This window comes from Zea mays, chromosome 2, assembly GCF_902167145.1.
Source record: "Zea mays cultivar B73 chromosome 2, Zm-B73-REFERENCE-NAM-5.0, whole genome shotgun sequence".
NCBI classification, from domain to species: Eukaryota; Viridiplantae; Streptophyta; class Magnoliopsida; order Poales; family Poaceae; genus Zea; species Zea mays.
In genome coordinates, this window is record NC_050097.1 from 219680909 (window position 1) to 219704515 (window position 23607).

The 23607-nt window shown below is 44.4% G+C and overlaps 1 protein-coding gene and 1 pseudogene across 1 annotated transcript; both read right to left on the bottom strand.

The window, feature by feature from the left end:
- Positions 1 to 435: 435 nt before the first annotated feature.
- LOC103649315 (calcium uniporter protein 3, mitochondrial-like) lies at positions 436 to 13094 on the bottom strand (annotated as a pseudogene).
- On the bottom strand, positions 6108 to 9687 carry LOC103647880 (cold-regulated 413 inner membrane protein 2, chloroplastic). The gene is given in 7 exon segments (XM_035965514.1): positions 6108 to 6362; positions 6965 to 7034; positions 7354 to 7418; positions 7566 to 7661; positions 8677 to 8749; positions 8752 to 8810; positions 8907 to 9687. Coding segments are annotated over 7 exon segments (678 nt in total). The 5' UTR covers positions 9056 to 9687; the 3' UTR covers positions 6108 to 6196.
- Positions 13095 to 23607: the final 10513 nt, after the last annotated feature.

Sequence of the window (23607 nt, forward strand, 5' to 3'; positions counted from 1 at the left end):
CTTTAAATAAACTAGAATAGTCTATCTCATCGTCATCACTAGAATCATCATCACTTGAAGAAGCATAAGTGGTATCCCGAGTACATACCTTCTTCTCCTTCGCCATGAGGCATGTGTGATGCTCGTTGGGGAAGAGGGATGACTTGTTGAAGGCAGTGGCGGCGAGTCCTTCATTGTCGGAGTCGGAGGAGGAGCAATTCGAATCCCACTCCTTTCCGATTTGTGCCTCGCCCTTGGCCTTCTTGTAATTCTTCTTCTTCTCCCTCTTGTTTCCTTTTTCCTGGTCACTATCATTATCGGGACAGTTAGCAATAAAATGACCAAGCTTACCACATTTGAAGCATGAGCGCTTCCCCTTTGTCTTGGTCTTGCTTGGCTGTCCCTTGCGACCCTTAAGCGCCGTCTTGAAGCGCTTGATGATGAGGGCCATCTCTTCATCATTGAGCCCTGCCGCCTCAACTTGTGCCACCTTGCTAGGTAACGCCTCCTTGCTTCTCATTGCCTTGAGAGCAACGGGTTGAGGCTCATTGATTGGACCATTCAGTGCGTCGTCCACGTACCTCGCCTCCTTGATCATCATTCGCCCGCTTACGAATTTTCCAAGGACTTCTTCGGGCGACATTTTGGTATACCTGGGATTCTCACGAATATTATTCACCAAATGTGGATCAAGAACGGTAAAGGACCTTAGCATTAGGCGGACGACATCGTGGTCCGTCCATCGCGTGCTTCCGTAGCTCCTTATTTTGTTGATAAGGGTCTTGAGCCGGTTGTATGTTTGGGTTGGCTCCTCGCCCCTTATCATCGCAAATCTTCCGAGCTCGCCTTCTACCAACTCCATCTTGGTGAGCAAGGTGACGTCATTCCCCTCATGAGAGATCTTGAGGGTGTCCTAGATTTGCTTGGCATTGTCCAAGCCGCTCACCTTATGGTACTCGTCCCTGCACAAGGAGGCTAACAACACAGTAGTAGCTTGTGCATTTCTATGAATCTGTTCATTAATAAAAATAGGACTATCCGAGCTATCAAATTTCATTCCATTCTCAACAATCTCCCATATGCTTGGATGGAGAGAGAACAGGTGACTACGCATTTTGTGGCTCCAAAATCCGTAGTCCTCCCCATCAAAGTGTGGAGGCTTGCCGAGAGGAATGGAGAGCAAATGTGAATTTGAACTTTGAGGAATACGAGAATAATCGAAAGAAAAATTCGAATTAACCGTCTTTTGTTTCTCGTAGTCGTAGTCATCCTTTTGGGAAGAAGTGGACTCATCGATGTCGTCGTAGTAGACGATCTCCTTGATGCGTCTCGTCTTCTTCTTCTTCCCATCTTTGCGTTTGTGGCCCGAGCCCGAGTCGGTAGGCTTGTCATTCTTTGGCTCGTTGATGAAGGACTCCTTCTCCTTGTCGTTGATCACGATTCCCTTCCCCTTAGGATCCATCTCTTCGGGCGATTAGTCTCTTTGTGAAGAGAACGGCTCTGATACCAATTGAGAGCACCTAGAGGGGGGGTGAATAGGTGATCCTGTAACACTTGAAACTTAAGCCACAAAAACTTGGTTAAGTGTTAGCACAATAATCGCCAAGTGGCTAGAGAGGAGTCTCAACAAAACACAATAACCACAAGAGATCAATCACAGAGATGGCACGATGGTTATCCCGTGGTTCGGCCAAGACCAACGCTTGCCTACTCCACGTTGTGGCGTCCCAACGGACGAGGGTTGCAATCAACCCCTCTCAAGCGGTCCAAAGACCCACTTGAATACCACGGTGTTTTGCTTGCTTTTCTTAATCCCGTTTGCGAGGAATCTCCACAACTTGGAGTCTCTCGCCCTTACACTTGAAGTTCACAAAGAAGCACGGAGTAAGGGAGGGATTAGCAACTCACACAAGACACTAAGATCACAGCAAATACACACACACAAGACCCAGACTTAAGCTCAAAAGACTAGCACACTAGAACGGAGCTCAAATCACTAGAATGTCGAACAAGTGCGCAAGAATGGAGTGTGAGTGATCAAGAGTGCTTTAGGAATGCTTGGTTATCATCCTCCATGCGCCTAGGGGTCCCTTTTATAGCCCCAAGGCAGCTAGGAGCCGTTGAGAACAATCCTGGAAGGCAGATCTTGCCTTCTGTCGACTGGCGCACCGGACAGTCCGGTGCACCACCGGACACTGTCCGGTGCACCACCGGACACTGTCCGGTGCAGATATCCTTCCTTGTTTGGCGAAGCTGACCGTTGGAGTTTGAGAGCCGTTGGCACACCGGACACTGTCCGGTGCACACCGGACAGTCCGGTGCACCAATGTGACCGTTGGCTCGGCCACGCATCACGCGCGGAATCCTCGGCCGACCGTTGCCCCGGCTGACTGTTGACTCACCGGACAGTCCGGTGTACCACCGGACAGTCCGGTGTACCACCGGACAGACCGGTGAATTTTAGCCGTACGCCGTTAATCATCTCCCGAGAGCGACGAGTTCGCCTGTGAACGGCTCACCGGACAGTCCGGTGCACCACCGGACAGTCCGGTGAATTATAGCCGTACACCGCCGTCGAAGTCCCAAGAGCAGCCTGTTCGCCAGAGCCAGCCTGGCGCACCGGACACTGTCCGGTGCACCACCGGACAGTCTGGTGCACCCAGACTGAGCAGACTTTGGCTGAACAAAGCCATCTCATTTCCAATTCAATTTTTCCTGTTTCCAGCACTTAGACACAATACATTAGTCCATAAAACAATGTACTAAGTCTAGAAACATACCTTTTGACATGTTTTGTACTTTGTCCACCATTTTACATAGATTAACACAAAGACACTTGTGTTGGCACTCAATCACCAAAATACTTAGAAATGGCCCAAGGGCACATTTCCCTTTCAAGGGTAACACTACGAGGCCTTTACAAAGTTCCACTAGCTTAAGAAATCCCGCTACAGTTTATAGGAAGCTCCAGTGCAGGAATCCCTCGCCTGACCGCCATCGCAGCAAAATCAACCCAAGAACCTCCCTACACTGACCACTCCCCTACTGCCCTTGCCCCTTTCGGGTAAGGAAGTCATCCACTAGCTTTCCTAGTTAATCTGCCAAGGGCGTCCCATTAAACCCTTGTGGTAGCACTGTTTTCTCGGGTGGTCGCTCCATGTTCCCATTAACTTAATGATCTTAACATGAACAATAACAATAAAAAGATAATAAAATAATAATTATGAATAGTGTAACTCCATACCCAAATCCATATAAAGCAATAACAGTTACTACCCAAAAATATTTCAGTGGTGAACAAGGTATAAAGATAATCAAAACTGGGGTGACCTAAAGGATCCCATCAAAATTAACCTATGCAGATCATTATAGTTAATAAGAACATGGCTGGGAAAAAGTAAGTGATCAAGGGCACAACTTGCCTTCAATGAGCTCCTGCTTAGCTACTTCTACTTGCTGAACCTCAGAATCCAGAGTGGCTTGCTCGTCTACTCGCATCAACACAAGACATACATAGTATAGCAAAAATTAACATTGCACCAAACATGTGAATGAAATACACAATGAAAATCTACACATTAAAATAAGATCATAGGAACTGAAATCATTAAATTTGGAGTTATAGATTTCAAGTTATGAATTTCCTAAGGTTTTATGTGCTTAAAATAGGATTAAATGAGAAATTAATTTTTTTACTGTTTTCATGTCAAAACAGACACTAGATGATAAACAATAATATTATAAAATTTTAGAAATTGGAATGGGTCAATTTGGGCTAAAAATGATTTTTCTATGCATTTTATAAGTTTCTAGAATTGTTTTTGTACTAAAAATCAATTTCCTTAATATTTTCTCTATTTTTATTATTCTCTGGATTGGGCAACAATTATCGTAGAGTGCAGGGGCCCTGGTGCGAATGGTACCTAGACATAGTGGACATTCCCCCTGGACGGCGGGTTCTATTTTTGGAAAGTGCAGGGGTTCAGACACAAATCAACCTAACGAAGGGGTATGGCGGTTCCACAGACGCCCGATCATGCACGAACGGCCCGGATTAGTTTGACCCTGGACCATTATACTACTTTCACTCATGACCCTAGGATCCAGGATCCATGGCCGAGATCTGCCCACGCCCAAGCCCGATCCTGGTCGTCGGATTCAAGATGGGTGCCCTAGATTCCACCATACCCAGATCGACTCACGCACGCCGGATCCGAATCCAACGTCCCAGGTTAACTCAGCCGAAGCGGTGCCGCGGGCTAATCCTAGCCGTCCCACTGAATCCGACGGCCGCGCGACATTCTTCCTCCCCAAGACCGAGAACGACGCCCGCGCTATAGCTACAGTGAGCGCCATTGCCGGCGACGTCTTACATGGGGAATCCTAGCTCCAAATCCCGATCCGACAGGTGCAACACATAATTGATGTGAAAGCGGAACTAGGTATAGTCATCTCACCGAGGGTGGCGCACGACGGTGACCGGCCCAGGGTGGAGTAGGGATCCATGCCGATGCTTGCCTCCGGCGAGCAATTGGTGCCGATTTAGTCTTGCCCACGGTGAAGGATCTCCACACGCTCCAGCGCCAGCTCCCAGCGCTCCCAACGGTCACGCACAAAGGCTAAATCAGAGCTTGGCCGGGGTCTTTACCTATGGCGGAGCACTCTTCTCCGTTTCTCTCTCTCTCGGTGCGCACTGGGGTAGATGACGGTGCAGATCTCTGGTTGAAACGGAAGGGACCAAGCGCGGCGGCCCTTTTTATTGCCACGACGGTGAGGCACGTCCGCGAGAATCGGCCTGGCCACCCGAAATTCCGCGTCGATTGTTGTGGTCAGCGCCATGGATGCGCCCGTAGCGGAGGAGCTGGTGTGGTGGGGCCTGCCTGTCATTCACGGAAGCGATGGTGTTTGCGTGCGAGTTAGGCTGATGAGAGGGGCCCGCATGGAAGGCAACGCGCGTGGTTCTCCAAACGCCGACAATCGGGACCCACATGCCAGTGCCCACACTAGGCTGGATGGCGCGGACGCGAGGCAAGGTGGGCCACGCGAGATAACCTCCCTGGTGGGCCGGATTAGGGTCTGGGCCCAAGCGCAGGTTGAGTATGTTTTCCCTTTTTCTTTTGTTTTACTAGGTGGGTGCCCGTGCGATGCCACGGAACACAAATTGCGAGTCTCCAACGGACTTAATTACTGGAACCAAACACTCCCTAAAAACATCATCTCCTCTGTAGATACCTTGGCATAGCCTGGGTAATTCCATCTTCAGAATTGGAGCTATTTGGCACATGTTTATTTCGGCTTCTTGCCGCCAGAATTGGCTTCTGGCCGCTAAATGTTTCGTTTATTGTCTCGTTTATGTTAAAATCATCTAAATCAATGTGAATGTATAATCCACCAAATCATCACGACACAAGGAATACACCGCTTTACTAAACTCAAACCATAAAGCTCAAACCGTGTAGACCCATTTATCTTACTTTACAAAGCCTTGTCTGCTTAGTATTCGGACTCCAGCGCTTTGACTGAGTGTAATGCTTTGAATATGTCTGGGGTGTTGCCCTTTTCTGTGATACGGACGCGCATAAACACGGAGCTGAAACTTGTTTGCTTTTTGAAACATAGAAACAGGAGAAACCTCATTTTCGCAATATGGCATGGAGTCCAGAACTTCAGATGTGGGCATTTTGGCTTGCTATGGTGGACACAAAGGTTTTGAGGCAACGAAACGGTATACAAATAAAAGACCCTCCGATAGCAAGATTACATCATCTGGAGTTGTTTATGCAACTGAGGGTCATCGATTGCAAAGTGCCCTCGAGCCAAAAACATAGAATTGATTGTCAAGTCCACATGAATCTTGAAATGGACACAGGGGAATGAAACCGGAAGTCATTAATGGAATGAGAAAACCGGAGTGGATTGTAGAGGCTAAAATTTTCTTCTTATTCAAAATTAAATAAGAATGAGATTTTAGGCCCTCCAATTCCCTATCAATTCCCTACGGTGGTTTTGTGGCTTCCAAATTAGTCCATGCAAGAAACCAACAAGAGAATTAACACGCTGAGAGAACTCAATAACCACCGAAGAGCACTAACAGGGAAGGATATATCAGTGCATACGTTTTGGGAAAGAGAACTCGAATGCTGTATTACAAGGTTAAATTTATTTGTCCTTATATACGCACATAATGAGAAGCAAATTCATTCCAACTCATTGCAAATCAGAATAGCAACATCAAGGGCACAATCATGATGCAAATGATGGCCAAGGTCGCAACAATGGATCCTTGCTCGAAGGCTTTGCCTGGGCCGCCCACCCTAGTGAAGTGCTGGAAGGCGAGATACGCAGCTATGACCAGTGACATTACGACACCACCTTGAGTTCCCCTGTAACCACAATTTGGAAATCAGAGGATTCAGTATACATGAGCAAAAAAACAATGATTTTTCAGTTCATGAAAATAAGCATTTTTTCCGGGAAAAATCAACCAGTTTTCATAAGGGAACTTGAGAATATGAAAGTCAACATGATAATACTTCAAAGTATGCTACCACTACAAGTCTCGGGGTGTCCCCACCCCACCCCCCAAAAATTGTCTCAGTGGCATGTAGGTTAAAAGTCCTTATCGAAGAAAATGTGGGTTCAAGGTATGTTGTATGGCTTCTGATCAGGGTGTCAACTTAAAAAAAAGTGGATTGGTGCTATATCAATTATTGATCAGATATATAGACATAAGTGCTTCCTGCTATTCACAATAACACAATTCAGTACTACAATGAAAAAATGGTTACTACTTCGTTAACCAAAATGTTCTTGTATTTAGTCTGTTCGTTTGGCATTAATCCATACCGTCTTGTACTGCTTCTACAATGTTTGTCTCTATAGCAGCAGTAGTCTAAACAACCGGCTTTACGTTAGTTAATAAAAAGTTGTGTAAACAAAACTTCATCATGATATGCATCAGGGCCAATGTTAAAATCTTCCATACCTCAGATCCATGAATTGGTAAGGAGCAACACTCACAAGCAGCATTGTTGACAGTGGAAGCTCCAGTTCACCTACAATAATAAACAACTGGGTAGACCTAAACATAGATCGGTTCAGAACCGATGCTACAAAGAGGTGAACTGCCTTCAAGTTTGCTATCATACGATTACGATAGATACTTTATAATCTCCATTTTCCTTTTTTCTTGAATCATACAAATGAATGATTTCAAAGAAGTAATAAAATTTGTTCAGGTTGGGCACATAGTCTACTATGTTCCTTCGAAAAACATAGTATTCAGTTATCTCAAAAAACAAGTACACATTTGGTTATTAGCAGACAGAATGAATCTAAAAAGTACTCTTATATGAACCATGTTTGCTACTCTACCTGGAATGAAGAAGAATAGACGCACCAACAGAGAAAGAAAAGCAGTCCACTGACCATAGTCACCCCTAGATATGGTTGTTGGTAACATATTATAATTAGGAACAGTATAGTACTTTCACCAAAAATAAGAAGCATATATATTGTATTCTAGATAAAGGAAGATAAGAAACACATGCATCGAATAATTCTTTCCATAAGTAGAAGTATCTTACTTGATCCATGAGATTATGCAGCAAGGTGTCTGAAGAGCAAAAAATGGCACAAGGAAAGATTTGTGTATGGCAGTGCCTTTAGCAACTAATAGCACTCTGCAAAAGATAAAGAATAGTTAACATTGTTCAAATAAGAATCTGCAGAGTTATGCTGTTATTTGCAGTGAATATGTTCCATAATCCCAGGTGTTCCCTGGAAGTCCTAAAATGGTTAGGAAGAAGTTACATTTCGAAGTGTATGTGGCGATTCCCTTCTTTTCAAAAGACTGTCCAGTGTCATGCTAGGGAAAGGCAGCATGAATCGCATGACCAACTATATCTATATGATAGCTCATCAAAGATCTGAATCATGATTAATTCCACTTTTTACATGTTAGTTCATCCTCTTCACAGTATGAGCAGGTCTAATATTTGGAAGATCACAAGCATGAGGTAAATACACACATGCTAAGTGGTCACCCCAAGAGGACAAACAATACTTGGAAGACCAAATGAAATTATGTTTGAAGACATTGGACTCGTATCTTTCCATGTGGGAAATGAATACCATAAGGGCGTGCGGTTTCATCTCAATCCATGTGGATTGAAGAGGATTTGGTGGATTTAAATCTATAGCAAGTCAAAATCTCTACTATTTTTTCCAATCTCATCCAATCCATGTGGCGTGGCGTAGGAATAATCGAACAAGGCCTAATTAGGTTGACATTTGTTTTTCACTGGTTTGAGCACTACGAGTTGGAAGTGCTAGCTACTGCCAGAGTGGTGACGGCATATGCCAATGTAGCACCTGAGATTCATCAGCAAAAAAATATAGCGCCTGATGTACTACCCTTGCAACATGAATAATGAGACCACATGTCACAACATTACACATCTGACAGGCGTATACAGCTACCAACATGCCAAACTCGACTAATAAGAAGGCAAATAGCTCAGGATCCTTAATAAGAAGGCAAAATAACAATAAATCATATTTTCTGAACGTGTAAGATAGCTCGTGCCCATCACAGTCACACGATGCCTAAAAAAAGAGAGAGAGCGGAGTGGACAGAAAGGGACTTTTGGTTTGGACGTTTTGGGTGTCAGGATAGGAGGCAGGTGAGGCACTCACGCGATGGTTCTGGCGGAGATCCACTGGATGGTGCGCACGCTGAGGTGCGCCGACGAGTGACACACGACGGCGCCCCCCTGCTCCGGCACGGCTGGGCCGCTCCCAGCGGCTTCGATGGCAGCGAGGCGCATCCCCTGCAGAAATGCGCGTCTGATCAATGGTCCCATGAAAGTTGCAGGTTTAGTTTCGCCGAGAACGCACAGCCGTCGCGCCCTCGGCCTCAGCCTCACCTGAGCGCGCCCGTCTCCGCCTGCACGGCGGCGCGCGCGACGGGGAGAGAGCCGTCGTTCCCCGTCGCTGCCACTCGCACCCTCAGCCGTGTCGGCGCGGCGTCGGTGACGGCAGGAGCAGGGATCGCGAGCCGCATAGAGATGGACATTCTCGATCTCGCGGCGCAGACGATGCGGTGGCGTGTCTAGCGTCTCGGAGAATTCTCTATCCATGGCTCAAAATTATTTGAGAATTCTCTATCCATGGCTCCATACCAAACTCGAGAGAAAAACTCCTATGCACTTCCAAAATAATCAGGATAGGTAGCATCAGATGACCAGATAACATCGAGTTCACAGAACAGAACAGATTGTAGTGCACAACAAGCAGATAAGAAGGCTAACTGGACAAACTTGGCTCAATTGTGAATGCACTGATTGAACTCGTTACAAAGAGAACTTACCTTCATCATTCTTCCTTATCTCACTTAGCCCATAAAACCTGCATTAAATAGGTTGCTTGACATTTAATATTTCAATGTTGTCAGGACTATATTGTATAGGACCTTGAAGGAGCTGACCATGTGCCAGACCTTGATCATAGCCATGTTGCCGAGTTGAAGATATTAGGACTATATTAAACATAGCTGCATATAACATCAGGTACACAATTTTGCTCTCATTTTTATAAAATAAATACGTACCAAAGGTCTCAAACAACAATACTCAATTTGAATGGCACACACTTCAGAGAATACGATATTATGATGACATCAAACTTATCAAATATCTATAAAAATAAATTTAATATTTATGAGGCATAATGAACTGCAATCTGGACTCTGTTGTGCGTTTTAGGGGAATGGAGGGAGGCGAGAGCAAGAGCCGGCGGCGGCGCGAAGCCGAGGTGGAGGAGGGAGAGGATATCGCCGACGAGGACCGAGATGGTGGGGCGGCTCGTGAGGGGATGGGGGGTGGCGACGCGCGCGAAGCCAAGGTGGAGGAGGGAGAGGATCCGGACTCGTCGAGCGCGCGCGCGACGGAGCGGCCCGCGTCCGGGCCGGCGGCGTCGCAGCAGAGGCGCAGGAAGTCGCGCGTACGGCACGGCGCCGACGCCGGACTCCCGAATCCGCGCGTGCGCTGCCTCCATCTGCGTGGCTCGCAGCATCTTGCGCGCCTCCTCCACCGTGAGGCTCGCCGCGGACAGCGCCGCATCCGGCTCCCGCTTGGCCGGCGCCAGCGCCGGCGCGGGCGGCACGAGGCCGTCGAGGTTGATCCGCAGGAACGCGATGCCGACCCCGAGGTCCCGGATCCGGTCGGCCAGGGGCATGAAGCAGTCGGGCGGCACGGCGGGGCGGAATGCCGGCTGCTCCTGCAGGAACCGCCGGAGCCCGAACGTCGTCGGCGCTCAACCGCACGGCGGCAAGGAGGAGGCGAGGCGATGGCAGGACCTTGATGACCACGCGGAGGCCGAAGCGCGTGGGCCGGCGCCTCGGGAGGAACATGACCGAGGATCCCCCGCCGCCGGTGGAGGAGAGGGAGGGGGACAGAGCTCGCGGAGGTTGGCGAGGTAGTCGTAGTCATCGTCAGAGGCCGAGCTCCAAGATCTCGCAGCGGTTTTGCGGTGAGCCGCGGGGGTTACGGCCGGGGCAGACATCGATCTGGAGAGGGGATCACACGGGGGAGGGGAAGGGGCATCGGGGTGGAGAAAGAACCGGGAATGGGAATGAGAACGGTAGAAACAGGAATGGGAATGGCAGAACCAGGAATGAGGCAGCCTACCCCTTAGAGTCTTAATAAGTAGTATAGATTTTCTATTTTCTTTATTCATACTTATTTTTTAATCCAAATTTTGAATTTGAATATGAGTTTCACCCTTGAGTCAAGTGTACAAATTCAAGCTTCTAGTGGAGGAATAATATATTTTTATTTACTTATTTTTATCTACAAAATTCTTATTTTCTTCTCTTTTCTAAATTCTACAATTCCTTTTAGATTTTAAATTCCACTTTGGATTTTAATATATTTTTTGCCACATTATTATTTTATTTATCACAATGTGCACACAAAAGAAAATCCCAGCATGATGCATGTTTTAGTGGCATATATTTTTATTAATTATTTGTGTTTAAAGATGGTGTTCACATGATGACAAATAGGTGCAATTCACATAAATAGATAAAGGAAGGCACTTTTCTCCTTTTGTATGATCTCTTACAATTTAGGTGTTACATATAATGGTTTATACCGATTGTAAGTAAGTCGTGATAGCTAGGTTGTGGTATAGTGGTATAGCAACAGATATGTTTATACCGACGGACGGTTAGACGTTAAAAAGATATACCGACTAACATATTTATCCCGACGGACAGTCTGTTAGAACTTATACCGACACACTATCTGATGCGATATATGTATTTTTACCGACTAACAATCAAACGCTACGGCTATATGAGCCTAAAAATATATTACTAGCAGTTTCCAATTATCATCAACATCAGATAACAATTGTACTGCATTCATACATAGCAATTGTACTGCATTCATACATAGCTCATGTTGACATAGCTCATATTTTCATTCATGACAATAACAATTGTACTGTATTCTGCAAATCATCAAAGCAGATATTTATTCTCAAGGGTAAATAATGCAAGATGACGAAAAACACCATTGTAGATGTACTACTGATCTACTGGTTGTCAGGTCAGGTGCAGAAATCATGACATGTAACTATTTCATGCAACATTGGAAAGAATAAATTTGACATCTAGGTAGCGCAAGCATCTATTAAAGTTCTCTCATGATGTGCGTGCAGCAATTACCAACCTACAGATATGTGTATCACAAAACAGCAACAAACTTTCTACCATAATACATATCTATGGTATAGCATGAAAATGTCCTCCTAAAAAACTAACTACATGAACATTTTCAGGGAGTAGTGATGGCAAATCTAGGTATTAATTATTAATTTCTGGTAGGGTAATAAAGTTCAAGAAATTTATAACTGCTTAAATATGCGAGTAGAAGCAATATTACCGTTGGTTTAGATACTTACTCACCGGGCGGCTGTCACTACATAACTAAGAGGCCAAAAGTTGTACGAGGAATGACTAATTATATTATACCTTAAACAAGTTTAGAACACCTTATCAAGCATGGCTTTATAACTGGTAGCATTTATACACCATACGACTGCAGATACAATGAGATGGTTGGCATGCAAAGTATTGTGTTGAAACTGATATAACATTATCTTATATCTCAAAGTTCTCATCTGTTTACAAGGTAAAGCCCTGTATAATTTTATGGCAGATAATTGCAACTCCCATAGAAAACCCAATGCCGGAGGTTCCTACATGAGTAGGGTCTGGGAAGAGGTAAACCGAGGCAAGCCTTCCCACAGATGAGGGGAGGCTACAAATCTCATCAACAGACAAAACTCATCCATCGGCGTTGGTAGCGCCCAGATGCCACATCCAGATCTGGCACTGGACGCAGCATCCACCATCCATCTGTCCTATCTTTTGATCCACAGTTCATTTAATTTAGTCCACAAGCAATAACATCTCTACTTCTAATTAATCCAAGTGCAATAACATCTCTACTGCACATGGCACCTAAGCTTGTGTCAACTTGATGATGACACAATCACCTCCAGGGATGCTCTTCCTCTTCCCCTTGATCTACTCCTTGACCCATGAGGAAGCAGGAGCAGCCGAACAGGACAGGGTCAGCAGCCCAGCAACCATGACGGACAACTTCTTCATGTTAAGAGTGGTGGTGGCATTGATAGGGGGCGTGTATGCTGCCATTTGGTTCCTGCCAAGTCAGATCTCTAGCATCTCAAATTTGGCATAAACAGCACTAGATTGGTGCTTGAAGAGATGAGGTGTGAGGAGAGAGGAGAGCACGGGAGGAGATAGTGAAAGGGAAATAGGCTTACACCTTTTCCTAATTGATTTTGGTGGTTGAATTGCCCAACACAAATAATTGGACTAACTAGTTTGCTCTAGATTATAAGTTTTACAGGTGCCAAAGGTTCACAATAGACCAATAAAATGACCAAGAAAGGGTTCAAACAAAGTGAGCTAAAGACAACCCAAAGGCACCCTGGTCTGGCGCACCGGACTGTCCGGTGTGCCACCGGACAGTGTTCGGTGCACCATCGAACAGTGTCCGGTGCACTAGGGAACTCGACGCTGAACTCGCTACCTTCGGGAAAATGGAGGCCGCTCCGCTATAATTCATCAGACCGTCCGGTGGCACACCGGACTGTCCGATGTGTCAGTGGAGCAACGGCTACTTCGCGCGCAACGGTCGACTGCAACACATTTAATGCGCGCTTGCGCGCGCAGAGGTCAGAGCACGTGCAGCAGGCGCACCAGACAGTCTACAGGACTTGTCCGGTGCACCACCGGACAACCAGAAGACCCCAGCTGTCAGAGCTCCAACGGTCGAACCCTAACGGCCGGGTGATGTGGCTGGCGCACCGTACTTTCCGTCCCATTAGGCAAACCACCGGTTTTTGAAGGTGAAGAATATTCTATGTGGAGTGCTAAAATGAAAGGTCATCTAACTTCACTCCACAAAAGCATATGGGATATTGTTGAGTATGGAATGCAGGTACCAAAGGTGGGGGATAAAGACTATGACTCGGATGAGGCCGACCAAATCCGGCACCTTAACTCCCAAGCAACAACTATACTCCTCTCCTCTTTAAGTCGAGAGGAGTATAACAAAGTACACGAGTTGGAATCCGCCAAGGAGATTTGGGACGTGCTCAAGACCGCGCACGAAGGAGACGAGGTGACAAAGATCACCAAGCGGGAGACGATCGAAGGGGAGCTCGGTCGGTTCATGCTTCACCAAGGGGAGGATCCACAAGCCATGTACAATCGGTTGAAGACCTTGGTGAACCAAGTGTGCAACCTTGGGAGTACCAAATGGGATGACCATGAGATGGTCAAGGTTATTCTTAGATCCCTCGTTTTTCTTAACCCTACACAAATTCAATTAATTCGAGGTGATCCTAGATACAAGCTAATGTCTCCCGAGGAGGTTATAGGGAAATTTGTGAGCTTTGAGCTAATGATTAAAGGCTCAAAGAAAATCATCGAGCAAGGCACCTCCTCCACGCCCGAGGCACAACCCGTTGCATTCAAGGCAACGGAGGAGAAGAAGGAAGAGTGTACATCAAGTAGGCTCCCCATCGACGCCTCAAAGCTCGACAATGAGGAGATGGCTTTGATCATCAAAAGCTTTCGACAAATCCTCAAGCAAAGGAGGGGGAAGGACTACAAGCCTCGCTCCAAGAAGGTTTGCTACAAGTGTGGTAAGCCCGGTCACTTTATAGCAAAATGTCCTATTTCTAGTGACAGTGTCAGGGGCGACGACAAGAAGGGGAGAAGAAAGGAGAAGAAGAGATATCACAAGAAGAAGGGCGGCGATGCCCATGTTTGCCGCGAGTGGGACTCCGACGAGAGCTCCACCGACTCCTCCTCCGATGAGGACGCCGCCAACATCGCCGTCAACAAGGGACTTCTCTTCCCCAACGTCGGCCACAAGTGCCTCATGGCAAAGGATGGCAAAAGGAAGAAGGTTAAATCTAAATCCTCCACTAAATATGCCACCTCTAGTGATGAGGCTAATTCTAGTGATGATGAGGATAATTTGCTTACTCTTTTTGCCAGCCTTAACATGCAACAAAAGGAAAAGTTAAATGAATTGATTAGCACTATTCATGATAAGGATGAACTCTTGGATAGCCAAGAGTACTTCCTAATTAAGGAAAATAAGAAGCATGTTAAGATTAAGAATGCTTATGCTCTAGAGATGGAAAAATGTGAAAAATTAACTAGTGAGCTAAGCACTTGCCATGATGTTATTACCAACCTTAGAAATGAAAATGCTAGATTAATTGCTAAGGTTGATACAAATGCTTGTGATGATTCATATGCCAATCTTAGAAATGATCATGCTATTTCTACTGCTAAGATTGAAAAATTAAATGCCTATCTTGCTAGCCTTAGAATTGAAAATGAAAAATTGATTGCTAAGGCTAAAGACTTAGATGTTTGCAATGCTTCCATTTCCGATCTTAGAAGTGAAAATGACATTTTACATGCTAAGATTGTTGAAATAAAAACTTGCAAACCCTCTACATCCACTATTGAGCATGTTTCTATTTGCACTAGATGTAGAGATGTTGACATTGATGCTATTCATGATCACATGATATTAATTAAACAACAAAATGATCATATAGCAAAATTAGATGCTAAAATTGCCGAGCATGAGCTAGAAAATGAAAAAATTAAATTTGCTCGTAGTATGCTTTATAGTGGGAGACGCCCTGGCATCAAGGATGGCATTGGCTTCCAAAGGGGAGACAATGTCAAACTTAATGCTCCTCCTAAAAAATTATCTAACTTTGTTAAGGGCAAGGCTCCCATGCCTCAGGATAACGAGGGTTACATTTTGTACCCTGCCGTTTATCCCGAGCATAAGATTAGGAGAATTCATTCTAGGAAGTCTCACTCTGGCCCTAATCATGCTTTTATGTATAAGGGTCAGATATCTAGCTCTAGGCAATCAACTTGTGCTAAATTGCCTAGAAAGAAAACTCCTAGTGCATCAAATGAACCTAGCATTTCATTTAAAACTTTTGATGCATCTTATGTTTTGACTAACAAATCCGGCAAAGTAGTTGCCAAGTATGTTGGGGACAAACACAAGGGAGCAAAGACTTGTGTTTGGGTACCCAAAGTTCTTGTATCTAATGTCAAAGGACCCAAAACTGTTTGGGTACATAAAATCAAGAACTAAATTTGTTTTGTAGGTTTATGCATCCGGGGGCTCAAGTTGGATCATCGATAGCGGGTGCACGAACCACATGACAGGGGAGAAGAAGATGTTCTCCTCCTACGAGAAAAACCAAGATCCCCAACGAGCTATCACATTCGGGGATGGAAATCAAGGTTTGGTCAAAGGATTGGGTAAAATTGCTATATCACCTGACCATTCTATTTCCAATGTTTTTCTTGTAGATTCTTTGGATTACAACTTGCTTTCTGTTTCCCAATTATGTAAAATGGGCTACAACTGTCTTTTTACGGATTCAGGTGTTATTGTCTTTAGAAGAAGTTATGATTCAGTAGCTTTTAAGGGAGTATTAGAGGGTCAGCCATACTTAGTTGATTTCAATAGAGCTGAACTCGATACTTGCTTAATTGCTAAGACTAACATGGGTTGGCTCTGGCATCGCCGACTAGCCCATGTTGGAATGAAGAATCTTCACAAGCTTCTAAAGGGAGAGCACATTTTGGGACTAACAAATGTGCATTTTGAGAAAGACAGGATCTGTAGCGCATGCCAAGCAGGGAAGCAAGTTGGTGCTCATCATCCACATAAGAACATCTTGACGACTGACAGGCCACTCGAGCTCCTCCACATAGACCTATTCGGCCCGATCGCTTACATAAGCATCGGTGGGAGTAAGTACTGTCTTGTTATTGTGGATGACTATTCTCGCTTCACTTGGGTATTCTTTTTACAGGAAAAATCTCAAACCCAAGAGACCTTAAAGGGATTCTTGAGACGAGCTCAAAATGAGTTCGGCTTGAGGATCAAGAAAATTAGAAGCGATAATGGGACGGAGTTCAAGATTTCATAAATTGAAGGCTTCCTTGAGGAGGAGGGCATCAAGCATGAGTTCTCTTCTCCCTACATGCCACAACAAAATGGTGTAGTGGAGAGGAAGAATAGAACTCTATTGGACATGGCAAGAACCATGCTTGATGAGTACAAGACTTCGGATCGGTTTTGGGCCGAGGCGGTCAACACCGCTTGCTACGCCATCAACCGGTTGTATCTACACCGAATCCTCAAGAAGACATCCTACGAACTCCTCACCGGTAAAAAGCCCAATGTTTCATATTTTAGAGTCTTTGGTAGCAAATGTTTTATTCTTGTTAAAAGAGGTAGAAAATCCAAATTTGCTCCTAAGGTTATAGAAGGCTTTTTACTAGGGTATGATTCAAACACAAGGGCATATAGAGTCTTTAACAAGTCCACTAGACTAGTTGAAGTTTCTTGTGACATTGTGTTTGATGAGACTAACGGCTCTCAAGTAGAGCAAGTTGATCTTGATGAATTAGATGATGAAGAGGCTCCGTGCATGGCGCTAAGGAACATGTCCATTGGGGATGTGTGTCCTAAGAAATCCGAAGAGCCCATTCAAGCACAAGATCAACCATCCTCCTCCATACAAGCATCTCCACCAACTCAAGATGAGGATGAGGCTCAAGATGATGAAGAAGAAGATCAAGAAGATGAGCCACCTCAAGACGACGACAATGATCAAGGGGGAGATACAAATGATCAAGACAAGGAGGATGAGCAAGTTCCAAGGCCGCCACACCCAAGAGTCCACCAAGCAATCCAACGAGATCACCCCATGAACACCATCCTCGACGACATCCATAAGGGGGTAACCACTAGATCTCGTGTTGCACATTTTTGTGAGCATTACTCTTTTGTTTCCTCTATTGAGCCACACAGGGTAGAGGAAGCACTTCAAGATTCGGATTGGGTGATGGCGATGCAAGAGGAGCTCAACAACTTCACGAGGAATGAGGTATGGCATTTAGTTCCACGTCCTAACCAAAATGTTGTAGGAACCAAGTGGGTCTTCCGCAACAAGCAAGACGAGCATGGTGTGGTGACAAGGAACAAAGCCTGACTTGTGGCCAAGGGATACTCACAAGTCGAAGGTTTGGATTTCGGTGAAACCTATGCACCCGTAGCTAGGCTTGAATCAATTCGCATTTTACTTGCCTATGCTACTTACCATGGCTTCAAGCTTTATCAAATGGATGTGAAGAGTGCCTTCCTCAATGGACCAATCAAAGAAGAGGTCTATGTTGAGCAACCTCCCGGCTTTGAAGACAGTGAGTATCCTAACCATGTTTATAGACTCTCTAAGGCGCTTTATGGGCTCAAGCAAGCCCCAAGAGCATGGTATGAATTCCTAAGAGATTTTCTTATTGCTAATGGATTCAAAGTCGAAAAAGCCGATCCTACACTCTTTACTAAAACACTTGAAAATGATTTGTTTGTATGCCAAATTTATGTTGATGATATCATATTTGGGTCTACTAACGAATCTACATGTGAAGAGTTTAGTAGGATCATGACACAAAAATTCGAGATGTCAATGATGGGGGAGTTGAAGTACTTTCTAGGATTCCAAGTCAAGCAACTCCAAGAGGGCACCTTCATTAGCCAAACGAAGTACATTCAAGACATTCTAACCAAGTTTGGGATGAAGGACGCCAAGCCCATCAAGACACCCATGGGAACTAATGGGCATCTCGACCTCGACACGGGAGGTAAATCCGTAGATCAAAAGGTATACCGGTCGATGATAGGTTCTTTACTCTATTTATGTGCTTCACGACCGGATATTATGCTTTCCGTATGCATGTGTGCAAGATTCCAAGCCGATCCTAAGGAAGCTCACCTTAGGGCCGTAAAACGAATCTTGAGATATTTAGTTTATACTCCTAAGTTTGGCCTTTGGTACCCCAGGGGATCCACATTTGATTTAATTGGTTATTCCGATGCTGATTGGGCAGGGTGTAAAATTAATAGAAAGAGCACATCGGGGACTTGCCAGTTCTTGGGAAGATCTCTGGTGTCTTGGGCTTCAAAGAAGCAAAATTCTGTGGCTGTATATTGCCGCAGGCCATTGTTGCGCGCAATTGCTTTGGATGAGGCAAACCCTTAGGTACTATGGTTACAAATTAACCAAAGTTCCTCTTCTATGTGATAATGAGAGTGCAATCCGCATGGCGGATAATCCCGTTGAGCATAGCCGCACTAAACACATAGCCATTCGGTATCATTTTTTAAGGGATCACCAACAAAAGGGGGATATCGAGATTGCATATGTTAGCACCAAAGAACAATTAGCCGATATCTTTACCAAGCCATTAGATGAACAAACTTTTACTAAACTTAGGCATGAGCTAAATATTCTTGATTCTAGGAATTTTTATTGATGTTTTGCACACATAGCTCATATGTATACCTTTGATCATCTCTTTCATGTGCTATGACTAATGTGTTCTTTCAAGTCCATTTCATGCTAAGTCATAGATTGAAAGGGAAAAGGAGTCTTCGGCGAAGACAAGGCTTCCACTCCGCTCCATCGAATCATTCATCCTTCGCCGTCGCTCCGCACAATCTCTCCAACTTTGGTATAATCTTCACTCCTTTACTTCCATCCAAAGGGGGAGAGAGTATTTAAAAAGGGCTTATATTTCACTCAAATATCCGTTTTTGGCGATTCATGCCAAAGGGGGAGAGAGTATTAGCCCAAAGCAAAAGGACCGCACCACCACCAATTTCAAAAAATGTAGTCTTTTATTTGGTATTAAAGAAGTTTTTCAATTGGTATCTTATTTTGTTATTTTGTTACAATTTCAAATTGGTATACCCTCTTCAAAATTAATATCTAAAACCCTCTTGAACACTAAGAGGAGGATTTCATTAAGGGGGAGTTTTTGTTTAGTCAAAGGAAAAGCATTTGAAACAGGGGGAGAAAATCTCAAAAGTTGAAAATGCTTCTCAAAATCTTATTCATTTACCTTTGACTATTTGCAAAAGAACCTTGAAAAGAATTTCCAAAACCTTTTGTAAAACAAAACATGTGGTGCAAGCGTGGTCCAAAATGTTAATAAGAAGAAAAGCCATCCATGCGCATCTAGTAAGTAATATTAATTGGTTTCATTCCAAGCAACCTTTGCACTTACATTATGCAAACTAGTTCAATTCTGCACTTCCATATTTGCTTTGGTTTGTGTTGGCATCAATCACCAAAAAGGGGGAGCTTGAAAGGGAAATAGGCTTACACCTTTTCCTAATTGATTTTGGTGGTTGAATTGCACAACACAAATAATTGGACTAACTAGTTTGCTCTAGATTATAAGTTTTACAGGTGCCAAAGGTTCACAATAGACCAATAAAATGACCAAGAAAGGGTTCAAACAATGTGAACTAAAGACAACCCAAAGGCACCCTGGTCTGGCGCACCGGACTGTTTGGTGTGCCACTGGACAGTGTCCGGTGTGCCAGGGAACTCGACGCTGAACTCGCTACCTTCGGGAAAATGGAGGCCGCTCCGCTATAATTCACCGGACCGTCCGGTGTATGCACCGGACAGTGTCCGGTGGCACACCGGACTGTCCGGTGTGTCAGTGGAGCAACGGCTACTTCGCGCGCAACGGTCGACAACAACACATTTAATGCGCGCCTGCGCGCGTAGAGGTCAGAGCACGTGCAGCAGGCGCACCGGACAGTCTACAGGACTTGTCCGGTGCACCACCGGACAGCCAGAAGACCCCATCTGTTAGAGCTCCAACGGTCGAACCCTAACGGCCGGGTGACGTGGCTGGCGCACCGGACTGTCCGGTGCGCCCGTCAACAGCAGCCTCCACCAAACGGCTAGTTTGGTGGTTGGGGCTATAAATATCCCAACCACCTCACCATTCATTGCATCCAAGTTTTTCACCTTCCAACACATTACAAGAGCTATAGCATTCAATTCTAGACACAACCAAGAGATTAAATCGTCTCCCAAGTCTGGAATCACTCCAAATCAAATAGTGACTAGAGAGAGCGACATTTGTGTTCATTTGAGCTCTTGCGCTTGGATTGCTTCTTTTCTTTCTCATTCTTTCTTGTGATCAACTCAATTGTAACCGAGGCAAGAGACACCAATTGTGTGGTGGTCCTTGCGGGGACTTTGTGTCCCGTTTGATTGAGAAGAGAAGCTCACTCGGTCTAAGTGACCGTTTGAGAGAGGGAAAGGGTTGAAAGAGACCCGATCTTTGTGACCACCTCAACGGGGAGTAGGTTTGCAAGAACCGAACCTCGGTAAAACAAATCCTTGTGTCTCACTCTTTATTTGCTTGTGATTTGTTTTTCACCCTCTCTCTCGGACTCGCTCATATTTCTAACGCTAACCCGTGAGAATCTCACAAACACGTGCGAAAGACAATTCTTCCTTAACCCCGTTCATCGCGGAGATAAATTCTCGTCAGGGATACCGTCTCTATTTAAATTATAATTAGATCATACTTCATTTATTATTAATGTAAAGCATTTTCACTTATACACATTGTTAGATATAAAAATCATTATGTGTACGTTAAACTAAACACATTTGTATAACGGGTGATCTCTTGACAAGGTAATTGTTTATTTTTATCATTAACTATTATATGAAAACAACGTCACATGTAAGTTTAAAGGGTTCCCCCGCAGGGAACAGGGATATGAAATGTTTCTTCATGCCCATCCCCGTTTACTCGTCGGGGAGAATTTTTCTCCGTTGACATCCCGGTGGGGGAAGAAGTTTCTTCATCCTCATCCCCTAATAGAGAAATTCCCTGCAGGGAATCGAGGATTGAGTCCATATTGACATCTCTATGTTTAACTAATAAAATCTACCAAGTTTAAAGAAAAACTTGCCGGAGCCTTCATAGCATCTTTCTTAGTATTTTTTACTGTCTATGGGAGCAAATATTCTATGATTTAACGGTATTGTGCTTTTAGTGGTATTTTTTTAGAAAATAGAATATTATTAATATTTTAGATTCTGTATCAGTTGATACATGTGGCTATTCAAACTCACAAATATGGGGTTCCACTCTGGAACCAAAATCTCACATTCGACAAAAAAGTTTCACAAAGTTAAGTTATCAATCTATGACAAAAAAACAACCATTATTTGAAAAGATCTCCATCACTATAGTCTTAAGCACACAACAACCCCATTTTACTTGAGGTATGTCCTCCTCCTTCTGCAACAGTGTCCAGAATCTTGTCCAATATGTTTCTCTGGAGGTGAACTGCAAGGGAGTGAAAACTTGTGCATTATTAAAAACCACATCATTACGGTTTAACCATATAGCCCAACAGGGCTTAATCATATAGCCCAACAGAGGGCACATGCTCCAACCCAAGTCAGACTCTTAAGTCTAGAATTCAAACTTTAGTCAAGTGCCAAACATATGTTGGATGCATGAAGGTGGAGTAATGTTAAATGAAATTTGTACAGCTCTCCAAACACATCTAACCATATGGCAGTCAAATAAAAGGTGTTGAATGGATTCATCTAAGTTGCATCCACAAAATTTAACACATTTTTTCCACTGATAACCAGACGTATGTGATGGCTTCGTCAATTTTTAAAATTTGTTGGCCCAGTCTTTAAGGATGATTATCGGAATAGAATTTATGTAATGTTTTGTGAGTATTTGCGCGATACTATGCAATCTCAAAATAATCTAAAACCTTCCTCCAATGGGGGTCCACCTTTAAAAGACAGTCACATGAACTTAGGGGTGACAAAGGAGGAACACAATGGTCCTGATTTGCACAATTACTGGAAAAGCAACTTATCGTCTGTTTTTAGTTCGTAGTTAAACTAATAAGCTGCTATAGAAATGTCTTTTATGGTACAACTTCTACTTAAATTTATGAAAAAGCTGTGAAATAAGTTATACCAAACAAGGCCAGTGTCTCTCTATCCAGCTTGCGTAAGCCAGGGGCGAAGTTAGGTTTGAGTCTGCAGATGCATATGCCCCCACGAAAATTAATAAAATCAGTGGTTTAGACCAAATTTTCACCATATATGCACCACCTATATGTTAGCACTATGCACCCTCAAGATATTTGCACACTCCTCTGATTCACTCTAGCTCCGCCACTAACGTAAGCGTATGGCACAGGATGCTAGTGCGGAGTGTGGCGTGAAGAATTCTAAGATGAAGGATGGATCCCTTGCTGTGGTGATGGAGATGGAAGATGATCTTTCGTTGATGGTGGGTTACTGGGGTCGCATGTTCAGCCACCCAATGAGACTCATGGCGGTAAACTGCATAGGGTTAGGGAATGACCCAATAGTTTTATGAGTGATGTGTACATATACCAAATTAAGGTATCCTAATATGGCCCCAAAAGCCCATTCTAAGAGAAGAGCACAACCTAATGTGGTCCTAACTAGGACAACCCTCGACTAAAACTGCTTTGACCTAGTCACATCTACCAGGTCGACTTTGACCAGATTTGTCCCGACCTGATCATTCCAACCTCGGTCGTCCCAAGTGACCTCGGCCTAGTCATCCCAACCAAGCAGATCTAACCGATGTCGCCCTAAGCTAGATCAGTCTAGATCGTATAACCTTGATAAAACTCTATGTCGTCGCGGTCTAGAGGTACCATGAATCTCTACGCATGGCTGACACATTTATGGCCCTCTGACCACTTGATGCACACTCGTAGTTAGACGTACAAGGTAGGTACAATAAGAAGGACTTTAGAGATGTCCAACCACCTGCCCCTTCCAAGGACAACAAGGACCCACGAGCCATGATCCATAGACGTAAGGCGGTCAAATGTTCTAGACAAGACATGTGAAGGAGGAGAGAACTCAGAGGCTAACACTTCCTAAGGACTAGTTTGGGAGCTAAAATATTAGAGGGGATTAAAGGGACTAAAATCCCCTTCTTAGAGCATCTTCAAGAGCTCACCAGAAAATGACTCCTCAAAATCAATTTTAGAACACCGACACGAGAGCTCGCTACAAATTGGACCAATATAATCAAACAAAGAAACACAAGTGTTCGAAAGACATTTTCGAATAAAAAAA